This window comes from Pundamilia nyererei, unplaced genomic scaffold (genome assembly GCF_000239375.1).
Source record: "Pundamilia nyererei isolate P.nyererei 1_Seehausen unplaced genomic scaffold, PunNye1.0 scaffold00232, whole genome shotgun sequence".
NCBI lineage: Eukaryota > Metazoa > Chordata > Actinopteri > Cichliformes > Cichlidae > Pundamilia > Pundamilia nyererei.
In genome coordinates, this window is record NW_005187633.1 from 866,750 (window position 1) to 894,475 (window position 27,726).

General features: G+C 41.9%; 2 protein-coding genes across 3 annotated transcripts in view; both read right to left on the reverse strand.

Annotated features, from left to right (window-relative positions):
* Positions 1 to 859: 859 nt before the first annotated feature.
* Positions 860 to 24,506, reverse strand: top2b (DNA topoisomerase II beta). 2 transcript variants are annotated; one of them, XM_005748880.1, is made up of 36 exons: positions 23,966 to 24,506; positions 20,944 to 21,099; positions 20,136 to 20,226; positions 15,691 to 15,754; positions 15,113 to 15,258; positions 14,923 to 15,020; positions 12,986 to 13,198; positions 12,370 to 12,543; positions 12,178 to 12,279; positions 11,949 to 12,086; positions 11,704 to 11,842; positions 10,848 to 11,005; positions 10,596 to 10,721; positions 10,396 to 10,506; positions 10,092 to 10,197; positions 9,876 to 9,985; positions 9,678 to 9,770; positions 9,420 to 9,534; positions 9,116 to 9,237; positions 8,523 to 8,671; positions 8,165 to 8,396; positions 7,321 to 7,455; positions 7,023 to 7,223; positions 6,739 to 6,934; positions 6,558 to 6,649; positions 6,294 to 6,449; positions 6,103 to 6,186; positions 5,693 to 5,887; positions 5,384 to 5,510; positions 4,995 to 5,159; positions 4,234 to 4,456; positions 3,835 to 3,917; positions 3,120 to 3,212; positions 2,838 to 2,966; positions 2,676 to 2,761; positions 860 to 1,332 (listed from the first exon to the last, which is right to left on the reverse strand). In XM_005748880.1, exons 1-36 carry the CDS (start codon positions 24,005 to 24,007, stop codon positions 1,174 to 1,176), a joined length of 4,809 nt encoding a protein of 1,602 aa, XP_005748937.1. In that variant the 5' UTR covers positions 24,008 to 24,506; the 3' UTR covers positions 860 to 1,173. The 2 variants fall into 2 exon arrangements, with proteins under 2 accessions (XP_005748937.1, XP_005748936.1); XM_005748879.1 differs by having other exon boundaries at positions 2,838 to 2,969.
* A 264-nt stretch (positions 24,507 to 24,770) lies between these two features.
* Positions 24,771 to 27,726, reverse strand: part of ngly1 (N-glycanase 1) — an 8,335-nt gene continuing 5,379 nt past the window's right edge. Inside the window, exons 6-12 of the mRNA XM_005748884.1 lie at positions 27,484 to 27,605; positions 27,046 to 27,191; positions 26,647 to 26,757; positions 26,382 to 26,567; positions 25,934 to 26,119; positions 25,408 to 25,585; positions 24,771 to 25,323 (exon numbers count right to left, since the gene is read on the reverse strand). Of these exons, the coding sequence (XP_005748941.1) occupies positions 25,148 to 25,323; positions 25,408 to 25,585; positions 25,934 to 26,119; positions 26,382 to 26,567; positions 26,647 to 26,757; positions 27,046 to 27,191; positions 27,484 to 27,605 (1,105 nt within the window). The 3' untranslated portion in view covers positions 24,771 to 25,147. The remainder of the gene's footprint in view (positions 25,324 to 25,407; positions 25,586 to 25,933; positions 26,120 to 26,381; positions 26,568 to 26,646; positions 26,758 to 27,045; positions 27,192 to 27,483; positions 27,606 to 27,726) is intronic.

Below are 27,726 nucleotides of genomic sequence, written 5' to 3' on the forward strand. Positions count from 1 at the left end.
TGGTTTGCATGAGGTTAGAATACAATCCAACCTGTACACTGACCATGAGAGGGCCACTGGTGATCTGATAGATCACGATTGGTTACAGTCACGAGGAGCTGATTTACAGATGTACAGAGTACATTTACAGATTTACTTTCTTGTTGTGAATAAAACCCAGACAGGAGTCTAAAAACTCCACGAGTGCCCGAGTATCAGTCTAACCCAAGATGAAGCGAATCAGGAGCCAGAAATCATGACTGTGAACTTCACCATCAGCCATATAACAGTAGGTCTGTCGTGTTTGTCTGCCAGGAACCCCTCCAGGACAGACGAGTTCACCACCTTTTCCATCAGACAATAGACGATATGCAGTCTTGTATATTTGTGTTAATATGAGACGATATGCTCACAGTTTACTGTGGGATGTGTTGTACATTTATCCAGCCTGTGCTGCAGGCTGAAGGCGACCATGGAAAGTTTTGAGATTTAAGCTTTGATTGGTTTCCATTTCCCATCATAAATATGGTCTTTGTACATTAACATATACTTTTTATGTTCATATACTGTTTAACTTTACCATGAACTGTCCTGGCAAAGTAATAAAATATATTTATTTTAAACACTGGTGTGTGCGGATGCTTGAAGGACGAAGATGAAGCAAGCCTCGTATTACTCATTTAAAACATTATTTAATACTTTTCCCGTTCCGAGTCCCTCTCATTGTCGTATAAACCAGTCCACACTGAACTGTGTGCACTGGAGACAATTTAAAATGAGCAGACACTGAGATGTGTTAGCGTCAGTGTAAACTGACATCAGCAGTTTGTCTTCTTACGCAGCGGCTCAGTAATAAAAGAATGAAACCAGCAGACTCGGGGACATTTCAGCATTTACTTTCAACTTCATGTTCCAAAAGGTACATATTATTTTAACAATTAAAATGTGCTAAAGCACTGCATTCTAAACTTCTAAAAGCTGCTTCAGACAAATACAGAACGTTTCAATGAGCATAAAAAAGAAACCTGTATATGTATAATAATAACAAGTGTAAAACATCTACACGTTAAAAATCATTGAACATCACCATTAATGAAAAGAAAATGTAACAGGAAATGTACAAAAGTCTGTGGGGAAGAGGAGGAGGAAGGGCAGATTTCTATACAGGTGGCGTTTGTGTGACGGCGGGCTACTTTAATCAAACATGTCGTCGTCGTCTTCTTCCTCGTTCTCCGACTCGTTGAAGTACTTCACCTCCTTTTTGGCGCGGCCTGGCCGGTCGCGGGTCAGAGCACTCAGGCCGCTCATGCTGTTGCTGTCGTCCTCGTCGTCTGACGGAGGTTTCTGAGGCTTCTGCACAGAATCAAACCCTCGTGTTAATCGTTCACGTCACCACGAGACTCAGACGCTTTATTAAAGAAGCAAAACCGTAACACGACTACATGATACTTGTTATGAATGAAGAGAGGAAACATAATAGAATTCACTCAAATGACAGTTCTCATTTATTCCACCCTGGCTGTATTATGTGTGTTAACTTCAGACAGATGTGTCCAAAGGTGGACGCACATAAAACAGCCTCCCACAGTATATCAGCGAAGCACTTCAGGCCTCTGTGCTTGGATGACTTTAGCACTGAGGATACTAAAATCCCTTCTAGGGTTTTTCTCTATATAAATACTGGCGGTGGCCAGCAGTCCCTCTCATGCACCTGTGGTATCAACAGCTTACATCACCTTCTTCTCAAGTAATCAAATTCACAAGACTGAGAAACCACGACCTCTGACCTTGACATCACTTGTCTGATTTCTTTGGTAGAAACACGTGTGGTGTCAGTTTGAGGCTACGTCCACACGTACCCGGGTATTTTTGAAAACGCAGATGTTTCTATGCGTTTGCACCTTTCGTCCACACGTAAACGGCGTTTTCGGTCACGGAAAACAAAGATTTTTAAAAACTCCAGCCAGGCTGGATATTTTTGAAAACTCCGTTTTTGCGTTTACGTGTGGACGAGAAAAACGCAGAAAACACAGCGTCAAAGGTGTGCACATTTTTTGACGTCACACTGTGCGCCACGTTATTGTTTCGGTGAAATGAATTTCTACAATACTGTTACTGTTAATTCTACTCTCTGCAGTGTTTAAATGCTCACATATACACACAGTTACTGTCCGTCTACACATACGACTCGTTCTGCTTCTATGCCCCAGCTTTGTTTACTTTTTCCCACTGAGGCTTCTAGACTTCTGATTGGCCAACATTTCTGCACGGTTAGGAATCTAGCGCCACCTGCTGCTTTGGCATGTTCATAGCAGCGTTTTCCTTCATTTCTGCCTTTATGTGTGGACGGGATTATTTTTTAAAACCAAAACGGAAAATCTCAGTTTTCAAAAATACCCGTGTACGTGTGGACGTAGCCTGAAATTCCTATGCTACCTCTTCTTCAAGTTATCAGCAAACACGACCTCTGACCTTGAGGTTGAGATCACCCAGATTCACACTCGCCTGATATTTTAGGGTATCAATTTGAACTGCTACAGTCACAAACTTGGTAGTCCATTTTGGCTGATGGTGTAAAAAACACAAGTGGGGTGACCTGTCCAGGTCAAGGTTGACTTTCACCTGGACAGGTCACCAGTTCAGCGTGGCCCCGCCTGCCAGAATCAAACAGTAAAATGTCGTCTCTATGCACTTACTCTCCCCGGAGGCTTTGACATTTTCTTCATGGGGCTGTACTCGTCCTCAGAGCCAGAGCCCTTCCTCTTCCTCCCCCGGCCTTTACCTGCAACAAGGTAAGAAAAGCTCACAACCTGCACTGTGACTTTTTTACATTTCTTCTTCTTCTTTTTGTGCCTTACCTTTAAGAGCTGGTGATGGTTTCTTAGAGCCAGTATCAGAGTCAGAGTCCCAAATGGATTTATCGGGTTTTTTTGCTTTTGGTGCTGGTGGTTTCTTAGGTTTAGGAGCTGCATCAGATGGCTTCTTAGCTGCTACAGAAAACAAACACCTGGTTTTCAAATGCTGCACGTGCATGGGTCAGTAACTGTGGCACATTTGAGCCTTCAGCAGCATCTTGACACAACATAACAGACTGTCACTGTGTGGTAAGGAGTGCACTGCTCTCTCCTGGACATACTGACCTTTCTTTGCTGGAGATGCTTTGTCAAATGCAGAGCTGCTGGAGTAAGTGAACACTGGGCTGTTGTCATTGTCGCTGTCAGACTTTGCTTCGTCTACAACAAAAACATGAGCGTTCAGCTGCTGTTGTGTCTGCAGGTCACTGAGAGATCAGGCTGTTTGTATATCATCCAAATCTGCTCCAGACTTCTTTTAGTCAAACCTGAGGAGCTCTACTAGACAGAGATCGGGGGACTACAGAGGACATTTGAGTACAGTGAACTCGTCGTCCTGAAATGACTGCAGCTTTGTAACAGCATGCTATCCTGCTGAAAGCATCCACCAGAAGATAATGGGATAAACTGGTCAGAAACATGCTCCGTTGGTCTGTGTTGATCCTCAAATCATAGTAAGAGACCCAAAGAAAACATATTGTGACACCGTAACACCAACACCCTGAATCACTGATGCTAGCAGGATGTTTTGAGTTGTTTACATCAAATTCTGAGCCTGCAGTTCAAATTGTGTCGAAGAAATCGAGGCTCATCAGACCTGGCAGTGTTTCGTTCCCCCCTACAAGCTTCTATTGTCCAATTATGGTGAGCTTGTGTTAACTGAAGCCTGTTTCCTGTTCTTCACTGACAACAATAGCACAGGCGTGATCATCTGAAGCTGTAGCCCCCCATCTGTTTCAGTCTGGAGTGTTCTCAAAGACACAGACTCCCAAGTGATACTCACCGCTTTCATTGCTCTTTTCAGACGCAGCTACCTTGGATGAGAAGATGCTGGCTGCGTCTTTCTTTTTAGCTGCAGTCGCTGAACTGCAGAGAGGGAGAAGAAACATATTCAACAGTAAAATACTGCCCAAGTCAGAAGGGAGAGATTGTGCGTGTGTGTGTTCATATCTTTGTGGGGACCAACAACCCATTGAAGGCATTTTTAAGACTCAAAATGTGGTTTTAGTGACAGGGTTAGCTTTAGGGTAAGGGGCTAGAGAAAGCATCACGTCAATTAGATCTCCCCACAAGATATGAATCGCAGACATGTGTGTGTGTGTGGTGGGTGCAAGAACACGAATGGTGGAAATCCAGGTGCTGAAAGTATCATTGAACGTAGTGAACTATTCCTAAACCTTACACGGCTTTTTGTTTGGGTGACGTGTATGCTTCATCGTTGTCATCGTCTTCATTGTCATCATTATGGTCATTATAGCGGTCCTTAGCGCCTGGGAAAGCAAAGTCGTCTTTGAACGACCTCGCTGGAGAAGGAGGCGGCTCGTCGTCTGCGTTCTCCTCTTCATCTGCCTCTTCCTCCTCCTCCTCCTCCTCCGAGAAATCAAATGTGTATTTTGGTTTGGAAGCTGAAAGATGAGAGCAGGGTCTGTGTGAAACCACATTATAACTGCCGGGGATTCTGATGCCACTCTGATGTACAATAATTAGCTGAGTTACATCAGACTCCTGTCAGAAGCTGAGTGATATTTTTAGCCCCGGGTGGTTTGAAATCAAGGAGCTGGCTTCGGATTGAAATGAAACGCTAACCAGTCACACTAAGCAACCACCTGATGCAGACGGGGGAATAAAGCAAAGACTGAGTGGATTTAAAGGAGAAACAAAAGGAAATAAATGCATGATGCACAGTGTGAGAATTTTCATTTTGCACATTTGGCGCAGTGAAATGCACATTTAATAAATACTTTGTGTCTGACTCAAACAAATCCCATCAACCACCCAGAGGCTGCTTTAGACTTTCTTGGTGTCTAAACCGTTTCCTTCGCTAATGACAGAAAGACAAATAAATGACATCATTAACAATGCATTTATGCTCTGCACTGAACACGAAATGAACACGATGATCGGAGGGACGACAGTGAATGTTCACAGTGACTGTAACCGTACCCGATGCTCTCTGGGACTTGGTCTCTCTGGGAATGATGGGCTCGCTGTCCTCTAGGTCGCTCTCTGACTTGGACTCGTCGTCAGACCATGGGTTCCTCTTCTTTACCTTTTTAGCAGGAGCACCTGTACCTTTAGGTGCAGGAGGTTTTCTCACTTTAGGAGCTCCTGTATAAGAGTGAACAAGATTACCAGCCGGCCTGTTGGAGTGTTCACATAATACAGTGAAGCTCCTCCATGTGCTTTTTAAACTGCAGTAAATCATCAACCAGGGATGAAACCTGTAGTGTTAAACAGCATCCATGCATGGCCAGATCACACAGCATGATTCGTCATTTTCACTGCAGCACACTGACTTAACCGCTGTGTAACTGAATGATTTCTGCACTGACCGGGCTCCTTCTTCTCCTTCTTCACTCGGGGAGCTTTCGGTTTGGCTGCCATGTTTTCTCCACCTCCGCCTTCACCACCCAAACCATCCTCATCAAACTCCAGTTTCAGTGCTGGGTCTGAGTCACCCTGAGAGGAGAATGCAACAAACCTTTATTCCCTTTATTTGGACATGAAAGTGTTTTAGTCTCATATTTGTTTTTCTCAGGAAGTATTTTAGGTTTTTTAAGAGAACAACACCTGTGTAACTGTGTTCTAGTAATGCTGTCATGAAATCTACGTCAACTTTGAAGCCGAAACACAAAAGTTACCTTCTTCTTTTTGATCAGTTTTTTGGCTGCGTCAGATTTAATTGCTTGCGTTGGAGGCTCCACCCTTCGGCCAAACGGTGAAGGCATAGTTTCCTCCAGGTTCATCTTCTTCACTTTGGGCTTGCCCACTTTACCCTTCACCAGTTTGATGGCCTTGCCTAAGCTCTGCTCCTCTCGTTCCTGGGCTTCCACATTCTGAGAGGCAGAACAAAACGATGAGTCATGGTTTAAATGTAGCAGATTACCAGATAAAATAACTCTGGACAAAAGTAGCCTGCACAAAAAAAACAAAGGACAGTTGCTGCAAGAGTTCAAACTCTATGGATCTACTGACCTAAACAACACAAGACAAACACATTTCAGGTGAATGCTTTCTCCTCTGCACCTGCCCGTACGATGTGCAAACTTACATCCAGCTCCTCGATGAACACCGTCAAGTCCTCCTTCCACAGATCCTCTGGAGACTTTTTCTGCAGGTCATTCAGCTCTCCTCTCTGCACACAAACACGCACATTCACTCTGTTAATCAACACGTTATAGTCTACATATTCTTACATGTAAGGATGACAGATGTCAGTCTGTGAACAGATCTATAGAATACCTTTTGGTCCCTCTGCTTAAGCAGTTCGTCCACCTTCTCTTTGGTCAGGCACCACAGAGGCATGTTGAGGATATAGTTGAAGTTTGGGCCTGATGTGGACCCTGAGTCCACTGAACCGTCACTCTCGTTCCCGTCCTTGTAATCCTCTTCTTGAGACTGGCGGATAAAAGCATGAAAAATAAATAGTGTGTTGTAGAGATTCTCCCTGCAGTGTTTGTGTTCAGTACCAATCATGTGTGAATATTTCTAGAAGCTCTGTGATACCTTTTCCTGAGCCTTGGTCCAGGCAGCAACTGGATCAGATTCAAAGCCTTTCTGCACCAGCATGCGGATGAGTTCACGCTTGGACTTGTTTTCTGGTTGGGTTAAAAACAAACGGTGAGACAGAAAAAAGGAATCCGTACTGTGTGCCACGTGGGTGTTGGAGGATTTTCTGTGTTCCTACCGATTACAATTTTTCCTTCGATTTTCTCGAGTACAAAGCGAGCTTGATTGGATAGTTTGGCGGCTTCAGCGCCCAGGTTGCCCAGTAACCAGTCCTTCCTCAGTTTGTAATAGTGCAGGCGGAGCTCAAAGAACTCCTTCAGGATGTCCTGGACTGAATCGTACCTCTTCAGACAGCCCATGTGGTCAAACAACACCTGAGAATGGTGTAGTTAAAAAAATGAAACAGTTCTAAGACAACAGCTGTGGTTAAAGCAGAGCAAGATAAACCAGGGGAATATCTACCATCGAGTTACAGGTGAGACTAGACTGCAGTTTAAAGACTTTGTGAAGGCCAGCTGCCTCTGCTTGGGCCAGCTTCTCCTCAGACATGCGAACCACAAACTTCACTGTAGCATCTGTATGGTATTCCTTGTAATCGTTGATGAGAGCTGGCGTCTTGTCAGTGCCCTGCAACATGGGCTCCAGCACAGACTCCTTGTACGCCTGCATACAAAACGGTTAAACATACAGACAGACATAAAAATATATTCCAGATCATTTTTGACTCTTTACACTCTCGAGAAAACAACCTGGACTGTACCTGTGTCCAAGTCCGAACAGGAAGCTCTGTGATCTCAATGGTGTTCTTGTCTATGACTGACACCTCTCCACTGACCAGATACTGGTTCTGACCCAGTTCATGGATTATCCCTTTGAAGTTTTTGTAGCTAGGAAGCTGTGGGTAGAAGGAAATCAGGACAGGGAGGTTAAAGCCTTTATCTACACTTCAAGCAACAAACCACAGCAGTTTGTGGAAATCAGAAGCACAGCGTGCTGATGAGGACTGTTTGTTCACATCTCCGACTCTCTGCATCCATCCTATAATTTGATGCCCACAACCACCAGGACAGAGACCTGGGGGATCGAACCAGCAACCTCCCTGTTACAGATGAGCTTCCCAACCCCCTGAACCAGAATGAGCATGTGTGTGTGCCCCGCTGACAACCGTGAACAAGCTGAGGGGTGGACTCTGTGGCACTTCCTGCACGTGCCCTGTGGACACTCCTGTGATCCTGTTTGGGAGGCTGACAGAACCATAGAAACATCAAGCTGCTTTCGACCTACCTTCAACCACTACAATCAGTTAAGATATGGCAAGTTTTACTGTATAGGTAAACAGTTAAGAGGTAGAGCGAACAAGCAGTTTACACTATGACTTATCTACTTGTCAGTTTCTTTTACTAAGATTTGTGATATAAAGTAAGTGTGTGGTACAAATCAGCTCCAGCCATCTCCAGATTCCACAAGACATTTTAAACTCTGCACATATGGAAATATGCTTGATATATAGCTGATGTGCTAATCTGAACCAGCAGTTTCATCTTTAAAATATACTTTCATCTGTCTCCGTACTTGGCGTGCTTTTATTTGTTCACAATGTTTACCATTGGCAGTGGGTCCTGATGCTTGAGCATTCTGTTTATATTGTTGACAATCTCTCGGGGGTCATAGTTGGGAATCTTGCAGGCCCAGCCTGTCCCGATGCCCTCGGCACCATTCACTAGCACCATTGGAATGATGGGAATGTACCATTCTGGCTCCACCTTCTGGTTATCATCATACAGAAACTTTAGTAGGTTGGAATCCACTGCTGGAAACAACAGCTTTGCAAGAGGACTGTGGGAAATTGGACAACATTTATGAAAATTATGCAGTGGAAGCCAAAAATGTCTAAAGGTGTCAGAGGAGAAACCTTTTAGAAAAATACATTTGAATTAAAAGACATGCAGGACTCATTTGTACCTGAGCATGGTGAAGATGTAACGAGGACTGGCTGCATCTTTTCCTCCATTGATGCGAGTACCAAACTGACCCAGCGGCTGCAGGATGTTCACGTTGTTGCTGCCCACAAAGTTCTGTGCCAGGTTCACTATGGTCATCATGAGAGCTTGCTAGAAGCATGAAAGAAAGAAAAAGACATGAATTTGGGTAGTCGCAGTGTTAAAGTCTCAGGGTAAATATCTAAAGGTTAAAAAGTTTCAGTTGTTATTAATATGCTTTCAGATATTCCCGTGTATCCTTTGTAGGTTTGAAAATATATTTTACTATATTGTATCTGTGTAATCTGTACAATAAATAAAACATCAAGACTAAAAAAAAAAAAAACATCTTCCATTAAAATTCTATTAAGAATGAGAAGTTTGTTGAAAATGAACACATTTTCTTCTCAGCCATTTTTTAGGACGGGGTCAATATCCTCTCTGTGGTGTTGAAAAGGAGCAGCGAGTATTTTCCCGGGTATCAGTTTATAGTTAGAAACTCAGAGATGCGTGGACAGAAATGTCACGCTGTGCTGCGTACGATGGTTCATAACGTTCTTAATGATTTGACTGCACCTCTCCATGATGGTAGGCAGACATCTCTGCTACTGAACCAGCCAGCTGAGCGACCTTCACTTCCCTCTTGTCATTCCTCTTCAAGCAGGTAAACAACACTTTTCTCTGACCCGGCTTCAAACCTAAAAGCAACACAAACACCAACATTTACAAAGCTGAAATATCCAGGGCTGATTATACCTCGCATACATTTATAAAATACTGACGTTATGTGTTTGTTGGTATGTTAGGGATGCTTTCACTGTGAAAAAGAAAACTCAGCTAAAAAACCCAAACAGTTAAAAGGTGGAGGAAGTGTACAAACCATCAACCAAAGACGGGATCGATCTCTCATTGTCAGAATTGGAGAACAAAATCAGCTCTTTGTTGATGAAGTCATTGTAGGAGAGGTGTCGGGCATGAGTTCCATACAGGTATTGCTGGGTGGTGGGGAAGATGAGGGGAGGGGGAGAAAAGAGCAATAACTCATCTATGTTTTCTCCATTTCACCCAAATCAAATATTGCTGAGTTAGCAGGATTCTGTGAGAGGAGCACGCAAATGAAAGCTTCTTCCATACAAACCTCTGGCAGGCCGTGCATCCTTCTCTGACGTCTGTCCTCCATGAAGTTAGTGAGCCACTCCTTCCTGTCGTCCGTCTTCTTCTTACTGAAGGCCTGAATCAAAGTAGCACATTGAACAGACCCTGAGCACAAATGTATGCTATAATTACTGGCTGCTTTCATAGTCTGTTTGTCCTAGCAGCAGTACGGCGTGCTCACCAGAGTGATGGCAGCGTCGTCCTCAGCACCAGTGTATCTGAATGTGATCCGGTGTTTCTCCATGTCAGCAAAGTATTCCTTTGCTTCTTTGCTTGTACTTGTTCCCAAACCTGCAACAAAAAATTGATCTTTTTATAATGAACAATTTTTCAGGCAAAAACGTGTGATTTCAAAAGTCGCTCTAAAATCGTCTCTGAAATGATTCAAACACCAAACCTTTGTAGTACTTTATATGCCAGGTTTTATAATTTTCCGTGTGTTTCTTCCACTCGTCAAACTCTGGAATGCTGTAGAAGGCCAGCTCTTGTTTGTTCTTAGTAGCCTGGAAATAAATGATGAGGAGGAATCTTTATCACAATGTGTTGCAAGTCGCTCTATTCGCCGCTGTCACGACACGCAAAACAAGACACGTGATTGACTGAATGATCTGAGTCCAACACACAAATATCACCCTGCATATTTTTCAAGTTTCAGGCTGCTTGATCGGTTTAATAAAATGGTAATGGTGTGCCTCCCTTACTTTGACAATGGGTGTGATGAACTCCTCCAAGAAGGTGTGTTTCAGCAGGGAAGGCCAGTTGTGATGGAAGAAGTTGATGAGCAGACCTTTGATATGGGAGCCGTCTTGATCCTGGTGCACAAGGAGAAGAGTTACTGCTATTTTCTGAGCAGCTGTGAGTCCTACCAGAACTGTGAGCGAGTGTCCGTGAGGCCGCTCACCTGATCTGTCATGATCATGATCTTGCCGTAGCGCAGGGACCTCAGCGACTCTGGGTCGTCGTAACTCTTCTTGTATTGGAGCCCGACGATCTTAATGATGTTGTTAATCTCGGCGTTTTCCATGATCTGTTGACAACATGGATGAAAACACAGAACAGAGTCAATGTCCTGTTATCACGTGAACTGGCATTTGTCTGTTTCACCTGCTTTTGTTTCCTACATGTGAAATGTCATTATTGCTCAGGCTCGTACCTGCTTGTGTGTTGCCTCTCGCACATTCAGGATCTTGCCTCTCAGCGGGAATACTCCATAACGATCCCGACCAATGACTCCCAGTCCAGAGACGGCCAGAGACTTTGCCGAGTCCCCCTCAGTGAGGATAAGTGTGCATTCAGAGGAGTGTTTGCCACCTAAGATGGAGATATGAAGAGGATTACTAAGTTAGCTGCAGTGAGCAGCTTCGTGTTGAGTTTTTCCTGCAGCTATAACAAATGAGTGGCTCCACAGCATAATGTGCAAAAGCACCCGGTCCCAGACTAAGAGGAAACTCAGAAAAACACAAACGTAATTCAGAAGGCTAACATTTTATATTTACTCCACATCTGACACACTTTTCATTTTGATGATTATGATGCTGTAAACAGGTGTTGATTTCTTTTGCCAGGACTTGGCACCTTTCCACAGCTACCATCACATGGTTTTCAATTCAATTTGTTTTTTTTTAATTTAGTTGTTACTGCGTGAACGCAAACTGGGTCTGAATAACACATCAGCTGAGCCACAAGCGATGAACCTCCACACCGCACAGTCGGACATGGCAAATTCTTTTTAACTAAGAATTCGTCTAATAATAGACTAATATTTTTAAAATATATTTTCATGCATTATTGTCCTTCTCTCTGCTTGTAGTCCACCTGAAGTGCATATTTTTAGCAGGTTTACTGCATAGTGTAGAGTCTCAGGAAAACTGTGAAAATGACATCGCTATGACCCAATCAGACCCAACGGTGCACCATGCAACTCTCTTCTGTAAGATTTCATTAAGAGGTAGCTGCTTGTGGACATTCCTCATTTTAGACTTGAATAAATAATGAAGCTAGTTACATACCGGCATCATTGGCATCATCTAGCTTCGGGATGCCTTTGATCTTGCTGTGCTTCACAGATGAACACTTTTTATTCAGCTGTGTCTGAGCTTTGAACTTTACCCAGTTGAGTATACTCTCCACAATCCCACAGTTGGTTGCCTGTAGGTGACAAACGTTTTGTCTTTGAAGTCCAGCTACTTTACATGAGAAAAGATTAAGTACAAACAATGGTGACGGCTTGAAAAGAAGTGAGAAATGTCCTTACAGCCCTGATAAACTTGTCTGACAGAAGGCACTTGGACCCAAAGCTCTTGGTCTGGAGTGTCATGTTCTCCTTTGTCTGGGAGTCAAACGATGGATTCTCAATCAGTGCGTTCACAAACACCCAGATGTGGTTTTTCACCTGAAGTACAAATGACAGAAAGATTAAATGTTTTTCAGCATGAAGCTGTGAATTGAAACCAATGTATAAATAAGAACCCCAGTGACGTCACCTGGAAGGGTTTAACTGACACTCCTGCCTTGTTCTTCTTTTTCACCACCTCAATAAGTTTGGCTACAATCTGGTCCACCACATAGTCAATGTGCCTGCCACCCTAAAACGTACATGTCTCAGCATTAAAGGAACTTTCTTTACTTCTGACAGCCATTTACACTTCTGCAGCTTACTACTCATATGCAGATACCTTTGTGGTGGCAATGCTGTTAACAAAGCTGATTTGTTGGAATCCTTTCTCGCTCATGGTGAGGCAAACCTCCCAGCGATCGTTCGCCGTTTCATGCACCACCTTCAGGGCCACGCCTGTCTCATCTAGTTTGTCCTTCACATACAGGTCCACATAGCTGCGGAACCCGTTAACCTTCAGTGAAAGAGAGAAGGGTTATTGAACATATGTGATATTCAACTTGGCAATTAAGTTCTCTTTATTTTGCTTCAAGCAAACTTTGGTAGAAGTAGCCACGACACAAGAACCACGTACTGAGGAGGCTATAAAGTCCTTATACTCCAAACATAACACTTCTCATTTAAACAATCCAAACTGGCGTGATGTGAAGATCAGAGTCTGATACATCCATGTTCTTTAAAATTAAACATTCACACCCATTATCATCCCGTTAACTCAAAACACATACTAATTTCACCTTCAGTGCTCAGCATTGATGTTTACACTCAATGGTACAGTTTTTGCTATATTTATGCAAACATATACAGTGACAAATCTTTACACACGAACACAACAAATGACTACTTTATGGTTAGCTAGTGTGGCACGATAAGGGAAGACATAGAATGAGACTTACAGGTAATTTTTTGCCGTTCAGAGACACTTTAACTCCCCTGCAGGAGCCAGCTACATCATATGCTCTGCGGGTAAGAAGTGCTACAATATCTTTGTCCAGTTTCTCCATCTTAAACTTGGACAGGTCCGGCTGGAATGTCACAGAGGTGAAGTCATCTCCATCAAAAAACTTAATCTTGGGCTCGGAGGTTTTGGTCATGTTGTTCTGCCACGTCTGAGGAGGATGAAGCAAATGATAACATACACATACCTGGTATTTAGACATGGTCATGTGCAGGAGTCTTAAACTTGGACCCCCTTTGCTGTATTGAGTGAACCTAAAAATCTTAATGTGAAAACATTTGGTGTCTTAATAACTGTGCTTGTAAAACCCAGACAAGTGGACTTCTTTATGTTTGTAAAGATGTTTCACCTCTCATGAAAATTCTCACTAGACGTCTGTAACGACCCATCCAATCCACACATGTGACCATAGATGTCCTTAAATTAAGTTGTATGTAATAATGAGAAATGAAACACAGAAAAGGGTGTTGAACACATGAAGAAAGGGAGGTGTAAAAAGGCATGGACAGTCATGACACCAGCAGAAATCTGTCACTAATTCGACAGCAGTCCTGCAAATTACTATCAGCTGGTTCAGTCCCAACTGATGGCCAATAAAAACACGTCTCATTGCCAACATGTAACACAAGAAACATCTCATGATGGGTAAAATTAAGACCTTCACAACCTTATTGTTGCAAAACCTGTTCATGGCATTGGTTACAGAAGAGTTTTTAAACTACTGAAAGTTCCAGGGAGCACTGTTGGGGCCATAATCTGGAAGTGGAAAGATCCTCATTTCACCATAAACTGTCCACAGCCAGGTGCTCCCCACAAGGTTTCAGACAGAGGAATATAAAGAATTATCAGAAGCGTTGTCCAAGAGCTGAGGAGCACCTGTGGAGAGCTACAGGAAGACCTGGGCGTCAGCAGATACAATCGTTTCCAGTGACGAGGCCAACTGAAACTTTCTGAAGCTTGTGTTAAAGACGGGGTTCACTATTCAAAGCTTTTTAATACGGCCCTCTTTGGTGGCATCTGGTGGCCAAAAACATGAAGAACAAGTTGAACTAAAGTTGAACTTTCATTGTGAAATAGTGAATAGTGTTATGTCAGACTGATTAATGCTTTTGATAAATAAACGTCCTTGTTTTAAACACCTCACAGTTCGTTGTCCCTTTGCTTCTGATGTTTGTAAACATTATGTGCTTTTATCTTTACACCTTTAGTGGATTTCTAATCTATCTTAGCTCAATTTTATTTCCACAAATGCAAATACACTAGCCTCATTTTAAACACTACTATAATGATACTCTAGCTTACGTAAAATTGATTGGACCACTTAATAAAAAGGCTATAAAAACAATTACTATTTGTACCAATTCTAAATTATTTGAATGTAACTTTTTAGATTTCACCCCTGGCATATGTTAATTATGTTCCAGTTTGGGCACGTGAACAGGAAAGAGAACTGACTCAGTGCTTCTGAACCACTGTGAATAGTACCTTCAGAAATATACAGGTTTATAAAATTGGGGCCGTGTTCAGCACTTGCAGCTTTGATGGAAAAATACTGACGGCCGCCAATATTACCTCTCAGCCTCCTAACAGATACAAATGTGGTGTCAAAGTCTATCTGTTGCTAAATTATCAAATTCTTTTGATCTTCAGAAAAGTTGACGTGTTAAAAAAATAAATAAATCAGAAATCTGCAAAACCAACTTGTGAAGTTTCTCATCCAAAAGAATGAGAAATGATAATATAATGAAACATGCAACAGGGTTACTATGAAACCCCAGAAACCGGATATACATTAGTAACATATATGTGTGGTAATAAAGCATGAAAAGTACTGCTGTGAGGAAGTAACAGTAAGCAAGTTTGTAGTTATCTCACCTGTTTGAAACTGTGTCTGTACTCTTTACATGCTGTTTCCACTGTGAACTTGGTGCTAAAGATATTGCAGAGTTTAGCACCATAGCCATTCCTTCCACCTGAAACCAATCAAACAGTCAGCAACGCTGCTTTCAGTAACTTTTCTGCATTCACAATAACAACTGAGTGATGTCAGACTGTCTGCATTCACCTGTGACCTTCTTTTCCTCGTCGTCATAGTTGCTGGAGGTGAGCAGGTGGCCAAAAATGAGAGCTGGGACGTACATCTTCTCGTCTTTATGCTCCACCACAGGTATTCCTTTACCATTGTTCCAAATGGAAATGGTGTTGGATTCACTAAAACCAGTATAAAAAGTTTAAATACAGGATAAATGTGGACACAGGGTTGACCTCATCATCAGGGAAATGTATTACACTTTTCACTGTACGTCATAACCCTGTGGTATTTCTTTCTTGTAATAATGGCTGCAAAAATATTATTTCAACATTGACACTAAAGGAGTGTGAATCCTTTTATCTTTTATAAGTGAAATGTATTATTCCACACTTATATGTAACCTTTCCAGAGTGTTTTATACAAAAAAAAACCATTTTCAGCTTCCCCAGTTTGACAAAGTGACCCATAACCAGTTCCTCTGCCTCAGATATAAATTTCAGGAGGACACAGGAGGCAGCTTGTTTAAACTGGCTCAAAGAAAAATACATGCTTCCTAAGATCAGCTGCATTATTTTTAATGTAATGAGGTAAATATAAAATGATGTACTCACGGGTCAATGGTGATCTTGATGGCAGTCATGTTCTTGTCCCTTTGTTTGTTGTCAGCTGCATTGACTGTCAACAAGCAAAACATCAAAACACAAAGTTGAAAGAACAAAAGTATCCCAGCAGCCGTCCATTACCACGGCTTATGAGCTGTAGTTTACTTTATTTCGGCAAGATTTACGCTTGTGTTCAGAATTTATCTCAAAAACCTATTTTGGGATGATTTTTAGTAATCGGACATGGTCAAAACCTTTGACAGAGGCATTATGAATATCAATTTCCACAGATTTATTCCTGGGAGTCCACTGCAGCAGTTTTGCATAAATCACAGTTCACTTTACTTTGACTTAGTTCCCCCCACACCGGATGGTGCATTGGGCGGCAAGGGATCGCCAGCGAGCTCGGTTTGCAGCCACATCTTCAGCCTCGTCCCATGAAAGATCGACCGCTTTCAGGTCCTCAATGAATGACCGTCCCCACGTCTGTTTTAGTCGTCCACGGCTCGGTGACCCCCGGGCGGGTCTCCATGACATGGCTATCTTTGGTAGTCATTCCGGATGTTGGCGAAGAACGTGACCGGCGAAACGAAATCATCGCTCCAATACCACGTCCTCTAGCAGTCGTGAGGCAGTGCACTGAAGGACCTCCTTGTTGGTAACACGATCTTGATATGAAATCTTGAGAATCCGTCGAAGGCCGCGCTGTTGGAAAACATTCATCGTCGGGTGATTGTTGCCGTCGACTTCCATGTTTCACTCGCATAGATAGCCACTGGTACGACTATCGTATTGAACAAACAGACTTTGGATGATATTGAGTTGGTGGTCGATCTCCAAACCGGATTCAAGTTACGCATGGCCGATGCTGCCTTTCCGAGCCGACAGGCAATGTCCTTGTCCGAGCCACCGTCCGGTGTTATCACACTGCCCAGATACATGAACTGATAGACTTCATCAAGCAGGCGGTGGCCAACAAGTACCGGAGTATTCGCTCTGGCATAACCGAACCGCATGACTTTGTTTTTGGCAGTGCTGATCTGCAGTCCGATCATTTTCCAGTATAGCGGTCAAATTGCGAATGAAGCGTTGAGTAGATCCGAGCAGCGCAATGTCGTCCGCGAAATCAAGATCTGCAGTTCGTCATCAGTCATCCATCATTTCCTTGGACTCCGTGCTCACCGACTCACAGTTCACATCAATAATTATTTATCTTACGTAGGGGCATGGTTTAATCTTCACTTTATCTTTAAGACCACCCTCTCTTACAGTAACAGTCTTCAGACTGTCTGCTAACCACAAACACAAAGTTTGTGGTTAGCAGACACATTTCAGATAGAGCTGAAAAGAAGAGAAAAATGTCACTTGGACAATGTTGTACATTTTTTAATGGAGAGCACCAACTACCTGATGCTTTCACATCCAGTATAGTTAGACACAGCACAGACTACAAACCCAGAACAGTGTTTCTGTGTGGAGCACATTTTCACATTGGTTTTAGTTGTTTGTAGTGGAAGCCTCTGTCCACTGTCACACCCAGTTTGGGATGAACAAAACCCTCCATTATGAAAATAATTTGATTTGATTTGATATACCTTTATTAGTCCCACAAGGGGAAATTTCATAAGGCTGCCGACCTATTGCACGCAATGGCGGCGCCATCTTACCCTCCGACCATACATACATTACACAAAACATCACATGGGGAAGACAGGTCAGAGAGGTATAACAATGGAAAATGCACCACATGAGGAAAGATGAGATGAAAAAAATAACTCCTCCCAGACTGAGCTCCAACAGGGAGATCAGTTTGAGAACAGAAAAAAACACCTCTGCACATGAAAAAACTCTTAATACACCAAAGAAACACATGAGTTGTTTCTTTGGTGTATGGTGAGTTCAGGTTTAGCCTCTCTCATTTAGCAGTTTTTAATTCAAGAGATATATCACAAGTTTAATCAGTTTAATCTCTTTTGCAGTACAATATTTCATACAAGAGTTACAGACCTTACAAAATCTGAAAAACACGCTGTGTAAGCACACCTCTGGAGTGGTTATCTTGGAATTTTGGAAGCCTTTGCACTGTTCTACATAGTCTGTGAGCCTAAATGTATCCCCTCCCTGAACTGATGTGATTGTCGCACATTTTATTATAAAGTCTTTATCACTGTCCGTTGACCTGTGAATACGGATGGGTAGTGATATCGGTTCTGACATAAACGGTAGTAACCAGACCGAAAAGCAGCACACATTTCGGTGCTTTTTTTCCTGAGATGTCATACACTTTGGATTCTAGCCAATCATTTTACCTTTCCAAGGATAGTAGGCGGGCCCAGGTACATACGTTCTTTTAGAGCAGCGCTAAAAATGCCCAAGGCGAAGCGGTCAAAAGTCTGGCTTTACTTCACAGCAAAAGATGCAAACTCAGCAGCCTGCAACAAGTGCTTTAAGCTAATACTGTGCAATACTGATGAAACACCTGGCGACGCATTGTGTTTTTTTAAAACCTGAGAAATGCACCGTATTTGATAGCTTGCTGCGAGACCTCACACCGAGCACATCTACTGCAGGTGTGGTGCCTGTTATCGAGTTAGCAACATCCCCCAAAAACACGAAGAGGAGAGTCCTGGCCCCTAGCCCTGCCAGTGTAGCAGAAATGATGAGGATGATGATGGCAGCAGCCGTTCTTCTCTGCGTGAGTAGCTAAATGTTGTTCGTGTGTAATTTATGTTGAGTAGGCTAACCACGTTATTACATTAATGCATGTAAGGTGAACTAGCAAACACCGTCGTAGTTACATGCGGCTGTCTTCTTGTTTGATAGAGTGATACCATAAATGCCCTACAGCTGCAAAAAAGGCTAACATTGTTATCTTTTTACAAAACAAAAACCAGCCAAACATGAGAGGTTTTAGGACAAAGTTTTCCATTGTTTAAGCACCGGTTCCAACCAAAGGAGGTATGTTGTATCAACAGAAAAGGCTAACTTGGTTATCATTTTGCAGAACAAAAGAGACTAAAAATAAAAACATAAGAGGTTTTTGGACAAAGTTTGTGTTCTCCATTCTTTAAGCACCGGTTCGAGCACCGTTTAAGCACCGGCACCGTTTCAAAAGTACCGGTTTGGCACCGGTATCGGATAAAAACTAAACGATACACATCCCTACCTGGGAATGAACACCTGTTTAACTGTTTTAATTGTGCCAAGTGGTCATACCAACCCAAAAACAGCACAGTCACATTATTACTGAGCCACCGCTAAGACAAACACGTTTGCTAATAAAATGTCTATTTTATTAATTAAAAAAAAAAAAAAAAAGGCTCCCATGGCTGCATGTATACACAGCGTACAGCAACAACACACATTGTGAGCAACGATGAGCAGAAATAACAGCAAAATGATAGAGAATTTTATGCCTTGCATAACCGTACATTCGTCATCAAATAGGGATCGTTGCCATTTTATGCTTGCTCTGTAATGTGTCAAGAAGTACCAAAAATAGTGCTCAATTTTATATCTTCAGATATTTTACTGCGTGTGAGTATAACTCACAGTGCAGCAGAACATACTGCAATCTGAAATTTTTAGAACTTGTTTGTATTATGAACTTTTGTAACATCAATCATTTCATCACTACACTAAACTGAAAAATAACATATATCATATTTGGATGAAATTACAAATAAAACTAATCTGTACAAACCATTTTGCTGAAAGTGCTTCTTTAGAAATATAAATGTTTCAGATCGTTGCCTGCTATATAATTACACAGTCATGGCATTAATATCCAGACAATGGAGCAGTGTCATTATTCAAATACAAACATGCAGGCCAAGAGGGCCAAGTATGCAGGAAAACCATCACCAACAACCCTCCCAGTGTTTGGGTGGCATCATCTCAAAGCTCATACACTGCTGCACTTTGCACACAGTATTACTCTACATTTGTCTGAGAGGCTAATATATAACATGCAGCCTGCTTTATTAAGCCAGTGTATGCTAACTGACCATGACTCCAAATAAAGTTAAGGCCGCAGCTATGACTGCGTGCTACCTCAAACACATTTGACTTTGAATAGGTCATAAATAGGCTCATATAGAAATACTGTACACATCAAGTCCAGTGCTAACTGTGCTAACAGAACAGTGCTAACAACAGCCTGACTCAGTGAATAATACCAACATTATAATGATAATGCCTCATATAGTGTGTAAAAGACAAATGTTGAAATGTTTCATACACATATTCGGGATTTACTCGTGTTTTCTTAAACTGAACAACAGATCTTATATGTGCTCCGATGATGACAGCCCAGCTGCACACACATCTTTAAACGAAATAATCCAAATTTCTAATCACACATTAACAAGTTTTCTTAAACAATTTGAATCTTTAATCGAGGGGCAGAAACATTTTTCCACACACTTATTAGAGAACAGTTTGGAATCACTCACCAAGAATTTCATCAAAGATTTTGTACAGTCCAGGAACATAGGTGATTTCTCTCTGGTTCATCCCGATCTCTTCATCAAAAACCCACATTTGCTGGAAGAGTTGCAAAAAACAAAACACATTAAAAATAATGACAATAATCTAATTCTAATAGTAATTTTAAGGAATGTTGAGGTTATATTCATCAGAACAGTCTCAGGAAGTAACAGAAGGAATAGGATTCTGAATTTAAATTTGGCCATTAAAACAGGTTTTCAATTATAGATTCAGTTACTGATTATTCCTTTAATTAAAATGTGAATGGTTTAAACTATAGCTATACTGGTGGACAGACGTTTGTATGTATTATTTCACTGGGCACCAGGACTGTCTTGGAAGATCCTGAGAGGAGACTTGTGTTAACTTGTCAATTAACTCTTCTGAACTGGGCAAACATTTTGGTACATAATCTGCAAAAGACAGATAATTTGTCACACATTTCCTAAATGACACAGCCAAAGGACAATGGGCTCTGTACTACACACAACAGCAAAGATGGGAGACAGTTCAAAACCAAAGGACTTTTACTGTGAGCAGAGATCCTTACGACACACTTACAGGCAACCATTAATGTGCTACTCTAGCCAGATTTTCACCTGAAGACAGAATCATTTTAGCAGATAATTTTCAGAAAAAAATTTAAATAAAGATCGTTATTCTATAAACTCCTGACACAAAAATAAGCTTGAAGCCCTCTTTGTAAAATGTCAGTGAAGTTGTACTGCAAGTAGTTCTGTAGCCACCAGCAGAAGGCAGTCTCCTGGGACCCACCTGGGTGATTGGCTCAACAGAACCAATGTACGTGTCTGGACGGAGGAGGATGTGCTCTAGCTGGGTCTTCTTCTGGTACACTCGCTCCACAGATAACTTGGATCCTTTCTTGGCCCCTTCCATTTTTCCAGCATCCCCTCTGCCATTCGCAGCCTCCTGTTAGACAGAATGGTTTTGGTTGTGAGTTCATTTATTGCTGTATGAGACACCCAGGATATACACAGAACTGAATTTCATTGTTACTGGAGGGCAGGGGTCTAATCCACCATCTTTATTCCAAACGACATGTTTTATTTTTAGTTTGAAAGTTGTGAAAAATACCAGCTTTAAGTTTTACTGAACATACATTACTGTCGAATCGTCTTGAGTCACATTTCATCTCTTTGTTTTACTAGGCAGATGGAAAATAGCTGCAGCAAAAGTACTGAAACATCTGGAAACATAGATGGGATAGCACAGCGTAATCAGGCAATTCTACTTTTTTTTTATTCTAACAAGTTAGAAATATTTGGCATGATCTCCTTTATCCTTCAACACAGCCTTAAGTCTCTTAAGTTTTCTTTTAATTTCTTGAAGCATTCCTCAGGAATTCTCCAGGGTTCTTGAAGGACATTACAAACCTCTTCTTTGGGATCAATACGCTCTTCGTAGGTAAATACCAACACAAGCAGGCACAATGAAAGCATCAGCACGTAAAAAGAGAGCGACTTCAACAGCCTCCAGCAAAGCATGACACTTTTCAAAATATGCAAGAAAATGGTTCTCTGTGATCGAGGAACCAACAGACATGTTCCACCCCTGGAGCCAAAAACACATCTTTGACTACAACCAGGCTATAAAAGAGGAGATATTAGCAGCTGGTGATGTGTGACTCCAATGTAAACAAATGACTCTGCCTAGTATTGGTGTGTAATCGCTAGTTGCACTGCGTATGACAAGATAAGTAAATAGTGGATGGAAATTACTGATGCAGTTATATAGTGGAAAAAGCAGCTTTAAGCTGCTGGTTAAAAAGCTCCAACCTTGACATTAGCTTCAGGGTGGCTGTAGCTCACGAAGCAGAGCAGGTCATCTGCTTATTGAAAGGTTGGTGGTTTGATTCCTGGCTGCTCCAGTATGCACGCCAAATATCCTTGGGCAAGTTACTAACCCAAGTTGCTCTCTGATGCATCCATCGGAGAATGTAAGTTAGATAGAAAGCAATTATAGTAGAACTAGTGCTCTTGTGAATGAGGCAAGTTGTGTAAAGCCTTTTTATTATGTGACGATTTATGCAGATTCCTGATGATTTCTGAAGTTATTTCAGTTACTGTTAAACCAAAGTGTTAAATTGTTATTTTGTACTCTCACTTAAACATTTCTGGGGAAAACGATACTCAAACTACCTAATGTGTGCTTATATTTGAATTATGCTTCATCAGTTCTAGTGCTCTATAATTTCGCTCATCGCCGCACACTTGTGTTTCTTTTTGCAAACTCCAAACATCAATAAAACAACTTCAGTATATTTTTCCATAGCATCAGCAATATTATTTCTAATTTTCTTGAAATAATATGATATAATCTTAACCTCTACTTAACAACCACCATTGCACTGAGAGCATTTCTGACGAGGCTTCCAGAAACCTTTATTTTCTCCACCAATTTGCTAAACTTTTTAAGCTGACCCTGCACAATGTACCGAGACATGCAAAATGTTTTGTTAAAATCTCGATGCTAAACACCTTGTTGGTGCAAGCACACTAAGAACAGATGCTTTAGTGACAGACTGTTAGTAACAGATAAAATGAAAATAACAATTAGCCAAGTTTTAATTGTAAGTTGTCTGTTACAACTTTTTCATAGTAGTGGTGAATTAATGACAATAAACAACAAAAGGACAAAAGTTTAATTTCTGTCTGTAGTTCATAATCATGTGTTTTGGTCATGAAGTGATAAATATAACTATGCTCATAGTATTATATACGCTTTAATACATATTAATTGATGATATTCTAATAAATATATTCTCATACACTAACAAGCAGGAAATCCCAACAGAAAAAAATATTCACCTTGTTTTAACAAATTAATAAATTCAACAGGCTTAAACAACAGATAATAACCACCGATCACTTCGATAAATGCTAAGATTCAAGTTCAGCCTATTAGTAAAATATACTCATACAGTAAGTCTAATGGTACGGAATGTAAACAGTGTGTCACACAGACCTGGATTTGAAAAGCATTAATTACAGTCACCTCGTCAATGCAGTGCTTGAAGTAACTAATTATTCGTATCAACAGCCGGTAACTGCTATGTTACAAGATTTTTGAAGCGCATGTAAACATCTGCATTTTTAAATACTTTAGTTCAAATCTGTTACTACAGTATTACTTACAGTAGTACTCATACAGCAAAAGTCGGATATTAAAACAATGTCAATGCTGCAGAGAAGTTTAAATGTAGCTGCACACCAGACGGTCGGTGTGAACAGGTCAGACTGAGGGAGGGCAGAGAGCGGTCTGAATCACCGTACAACTGTAGTGTGAAGTGCTGTGCTGGCTCGCACTTGTGATCATTTTCAATACATCTCCTACTGCATTTTTCATCACGTATTAGCCGTACATGTAGTGGTACAAACAGTCATGTAAACCAGTCTCGATGAGACGCTTCTTCCAACTTTCGCTTGAAGACATAAACAAGGAACCATCAGGGCACAAAAAGAAAAGGATGAATGTCGCGTTTGACCTCCCGGCCCTTCACGTCTACAAGACTCAACCCAGTTCACTGCTTTGTACCCGAGTTAGAATTTAAAAACAGACTGTAGATGTCTCATCCTTAACAACTGTATGAATAGCCAGCAGAACAAATACACCGGCTGGCGATGAAATTTAAATGCCATCGGGAGGCAATAGTCGAGGTTCGCGCTGCCCTTGGGTTGAAACAACATTGTAAAGTATTGCGATAGCGCTATTACTTAAAAAAAATTTAATTATTTTTTTAAACCAAGTTCGTTACTCGTGTGCCAAACAAACTTACCATCCAAGCCAGATCCCCGCTTCCTGTAGCGCCGTTGGACATCTTCCTTTGTGATTGTTATTTTTTTTCTAGCTCGCAAAAGGTCTTAGTTCCCGTCCAAGTCAAAGTCCGTCTACATAACAAAATGTCTTACTTGCTAAAACACACCCAGACCAGTCTATATCCCATGTCTTTTTTGGGTCGTTTAAAAGATAACTCTTAAAAATGCAACGAAACAGGCAGACGATTGGAGCGTATCGCAGCTATTGTTAAAATCGACAAGCGCTGGCACAGTAGGCCTAAACTTCCAACAAAGATGCTAACCGGCTACAGGCTTTCAAATAAATACTGTACAAAAGTCACGCATTAAATAGGTTTACAATTTCACGTGAAAATGAAACATAATAAAAGCGCAGTTTATCTGAAACGCTCTGAAAATTGATTTAATTAAACACTTTGCATTTACACATAAAGCCTGTATTAGCTAACCGCAGCTACCGCTGTCCGGCTCCGCCATCTGCAAGATATACGCCGAACCGTCTCGTAGATATGCCGACCAATCAGGTCTAAGCTTTTCAAACGCACCGGCGTTTCAACCAATAGGACAGGTCCATTTATAGTAACCCTTCCTCCTTTTTTCAACACAAGATGGCGGTAAAAGTCCGTTCGAGCTTCGTCACAGCAGGCAGCGTAATATTATTAGTGCTACGAATACGTCGTTTTACCTTTACTCCAGGGTTACCACGCGCCCTCACGTGTTTTCGTTAATTCAAATCTTACCATGAGAGCAACACAGCATTATTAAATGTACTATCTGACACATAACTGAATATTGTAGGTAAACAGCCCATTTTTAATTTGCAGATTTAACATCAAACAGTTTATTAGTAACAGACCTGCAGTACTTGGACCCTAACAGAACAGAGTGTGAAACGTCTCCACGCACTACAAATTGCAAACACATTTACAGTGGAGGGAAACATTGCAAAACTATATGGCTTTATGGTTAAAACTGTGCAAGTCTCATGTTTAATGGCCTTCAGTCAAAGTAAGAGATTAAATTGTGTGACAGGAATGAAAGTCATATCTTAATGAGTCCATCATTAGGCCATGCATGTCCAATCATCCTGAGGAATTCTATATTGCACTGAAACTACAACCCAAACAGCTCTGCATGTCAGAGTGATCAAGTATTTTTAAGTGTTAAGCATCTTGAAGATGAACGATGACTTCAAACGTAGACTCCTCCGTCTCCTTCAAGCTCTGTCTGAACAGCTGAGAATGCTGCCATGCCGTTTCCCCCGTGCCCCCGCTGACTTCTGCAGCAACGATGAACTCTGAAGAGCCACACAGACTGGAAAAGGACTGCGCACTGCCATCTAAGAGTTCAAAGGTGGGGGAGGAAGTCAGGTGGTTTCATGGCAACACAAAACAGGATGTTGAATATATGTAAATGCCGATACCTCCGGAGAACTCTGCAGTAAACGGGCCCGAGCGCAAATGCCAGCAGGCTTTCCCAGAGTGGTAGGTCTGGCTACTGGCCATGATAGAGACAGACTTTATCTTCATTCCTGCTGGAGCAAAGTCAAACTTCCAGCTGATTCCTCCTGCAGGAGAGCCTTCTGTCCGAGCCAGGTATGCCTAAAGAAATGCAATCACATCCACTCTGTGAAATCCAGATTTCTCTTGCCACGTTCACTCAATGAATTTGCTCTATTTTGCATTAAGAGACATTTCCACACCTACTGTTATTAAACATTTTCTAACCTGATAATCGTATTTTAGTTTTAAACTGCTGCTCAGAAAAAATAATTGTATTTTTCTATGCTGTTTAAAACAAACTCAGTAGAATGAGCTCTAACAGAGGTTTGGCACTGTCCATCTAGAACAGGAGACCAGCATTTGTTCACTTAGTGCTTGACAATTATACATATACAGAGAATAAAGGTAAAAGATAACGACACTGCTATAAAACAAAAACAAACATACCATCTGCCAATCATGTTCCACCTTTCTGAAAATTGACTCCGTGCTCCACGTGCACTGAGACCAGCTCTGGATCAGTTCAGAGCCATTGGACACTCGGCAGTACTGGTCTTTGGAGGCGCTGTAGCGTATATGGAGCATCCTGTCACTCTTCTCTTTGTCAGTCGGAGTGAACACAAAACCTACAGCCTGGAAAGAAAACGCATGCTTTTTCAGTAAAATGTACACTTCCAAACGGTGAATCTACTCAACAACTGAAGAGAGGCCGCATCATCAAAATGTGTTACTGAGAAAGCTGTGTGTTTATTGCATTGTTGTGTCATTTTCTGTACATGTTGATGCCATAGCTACAGCAGAATCAAAAGGATATTTAGTATATTGCTGATAACAAGAAGCCTGTTTAAATGTCTGCTCAAACCGATGCCAGAGGCCATATTTTGTTGTGCCGTACCTCTGTGGAGGTTTCTTCATTGCTCGCTCTGGTCTCTCCCCGAGCTGTTCTCCAGGCCAGAGAGCCAGAGTTGCGCCCGCCTAGCTCTCCTGCTTTAGGTTTCTTCGGAGAGATGAACTCCACCAACTCGACAAGCAGCCTCTCTGTCAGTTCTTTCTTCCTCTCTGGACTCAGGAACTGCTGCCGCTTTAATGACAGAGCAGCAGGTGAGTGCTTTACACCAGAGACACCACAGTAATTAGTCTGTTAAGTGAGTTAGTCTTACCACTGCAGAGAGCCTATTAATGGTGTGCAGCAGCCAGGCCTCCTGAACCCTGGTCCTTCTCAACACAACCTCTGGATGATTGCAGGAATACCTCCATGTCACATCAACCACCTACAGCACAAATCCACACACACCCACAACTGTTCAAACAACCAGCTGTAATTATCTGAGCTGTTCTTAAGCTAGTGAGGGCTATCCCCGCCAAAGATATAAACATGAAAGAGGCCGTGTCAAAGACAGCAATATAATCTCATATATACACTTAACTCAACTTTGACTTTGAGGGGGAGTCGATATCTAAACACAGAAACATCTACACCTCAACACAAAGTGAGAAAGTACAGTGCAGATAACAGCATTCGTGTTACAACAGTACTAGCATGTGTCCATTTCTTGTACCTGGTCCTTGGAGAAGCCCAGAACATAGGCCAATTTTTTCCCCCAACCGACCTCATACAGAAGAGGCTTATCACAGATATTCTCACATGGATCACAGTGTAGCCAGCGGCGCTGAGAGACAGAGTAAATCTCTGTCCACACATGGTCTGAAACACACAGGGAACACGACTCATTTACACACGTGTGCACCAGCACATCACGCAGGAATCTTAGGAGATGTGATAACGTTTTCTTAATGTACAAGCAGGTATGAGCCTGTCCTGTCAACATATACACTAAAGCTCATCTTTTACGTTACTTAAAATGATACAAACTCAAGTTAAACAGTCTGTATGATCCAGTGACGCTGAGAAATGTAAGAGCACGACAGAGCAGAGTAAACTGACATCTTTCCTCTTTGAGCAGAGAAGCAGAAAAGGTGTCCAATGACGTATATACCTGTGCTGTCCCAGATGTACCTGGCCTCAAGGCCAACAGCCCTGCAGCACAGGGTGAAACAGTTGGCCCATTCCCCACAGCGCCCTCTCCTGGTTTCCAGCAGCTTCTCAGGACTGTTATACCTGGTGTTAAGAAGAACAGACGAGGCATCCAAAATATGCCAGCCCCACACACACACACACACACACACACACACACACACACACACACACACACACACACACACACACACACACACACACA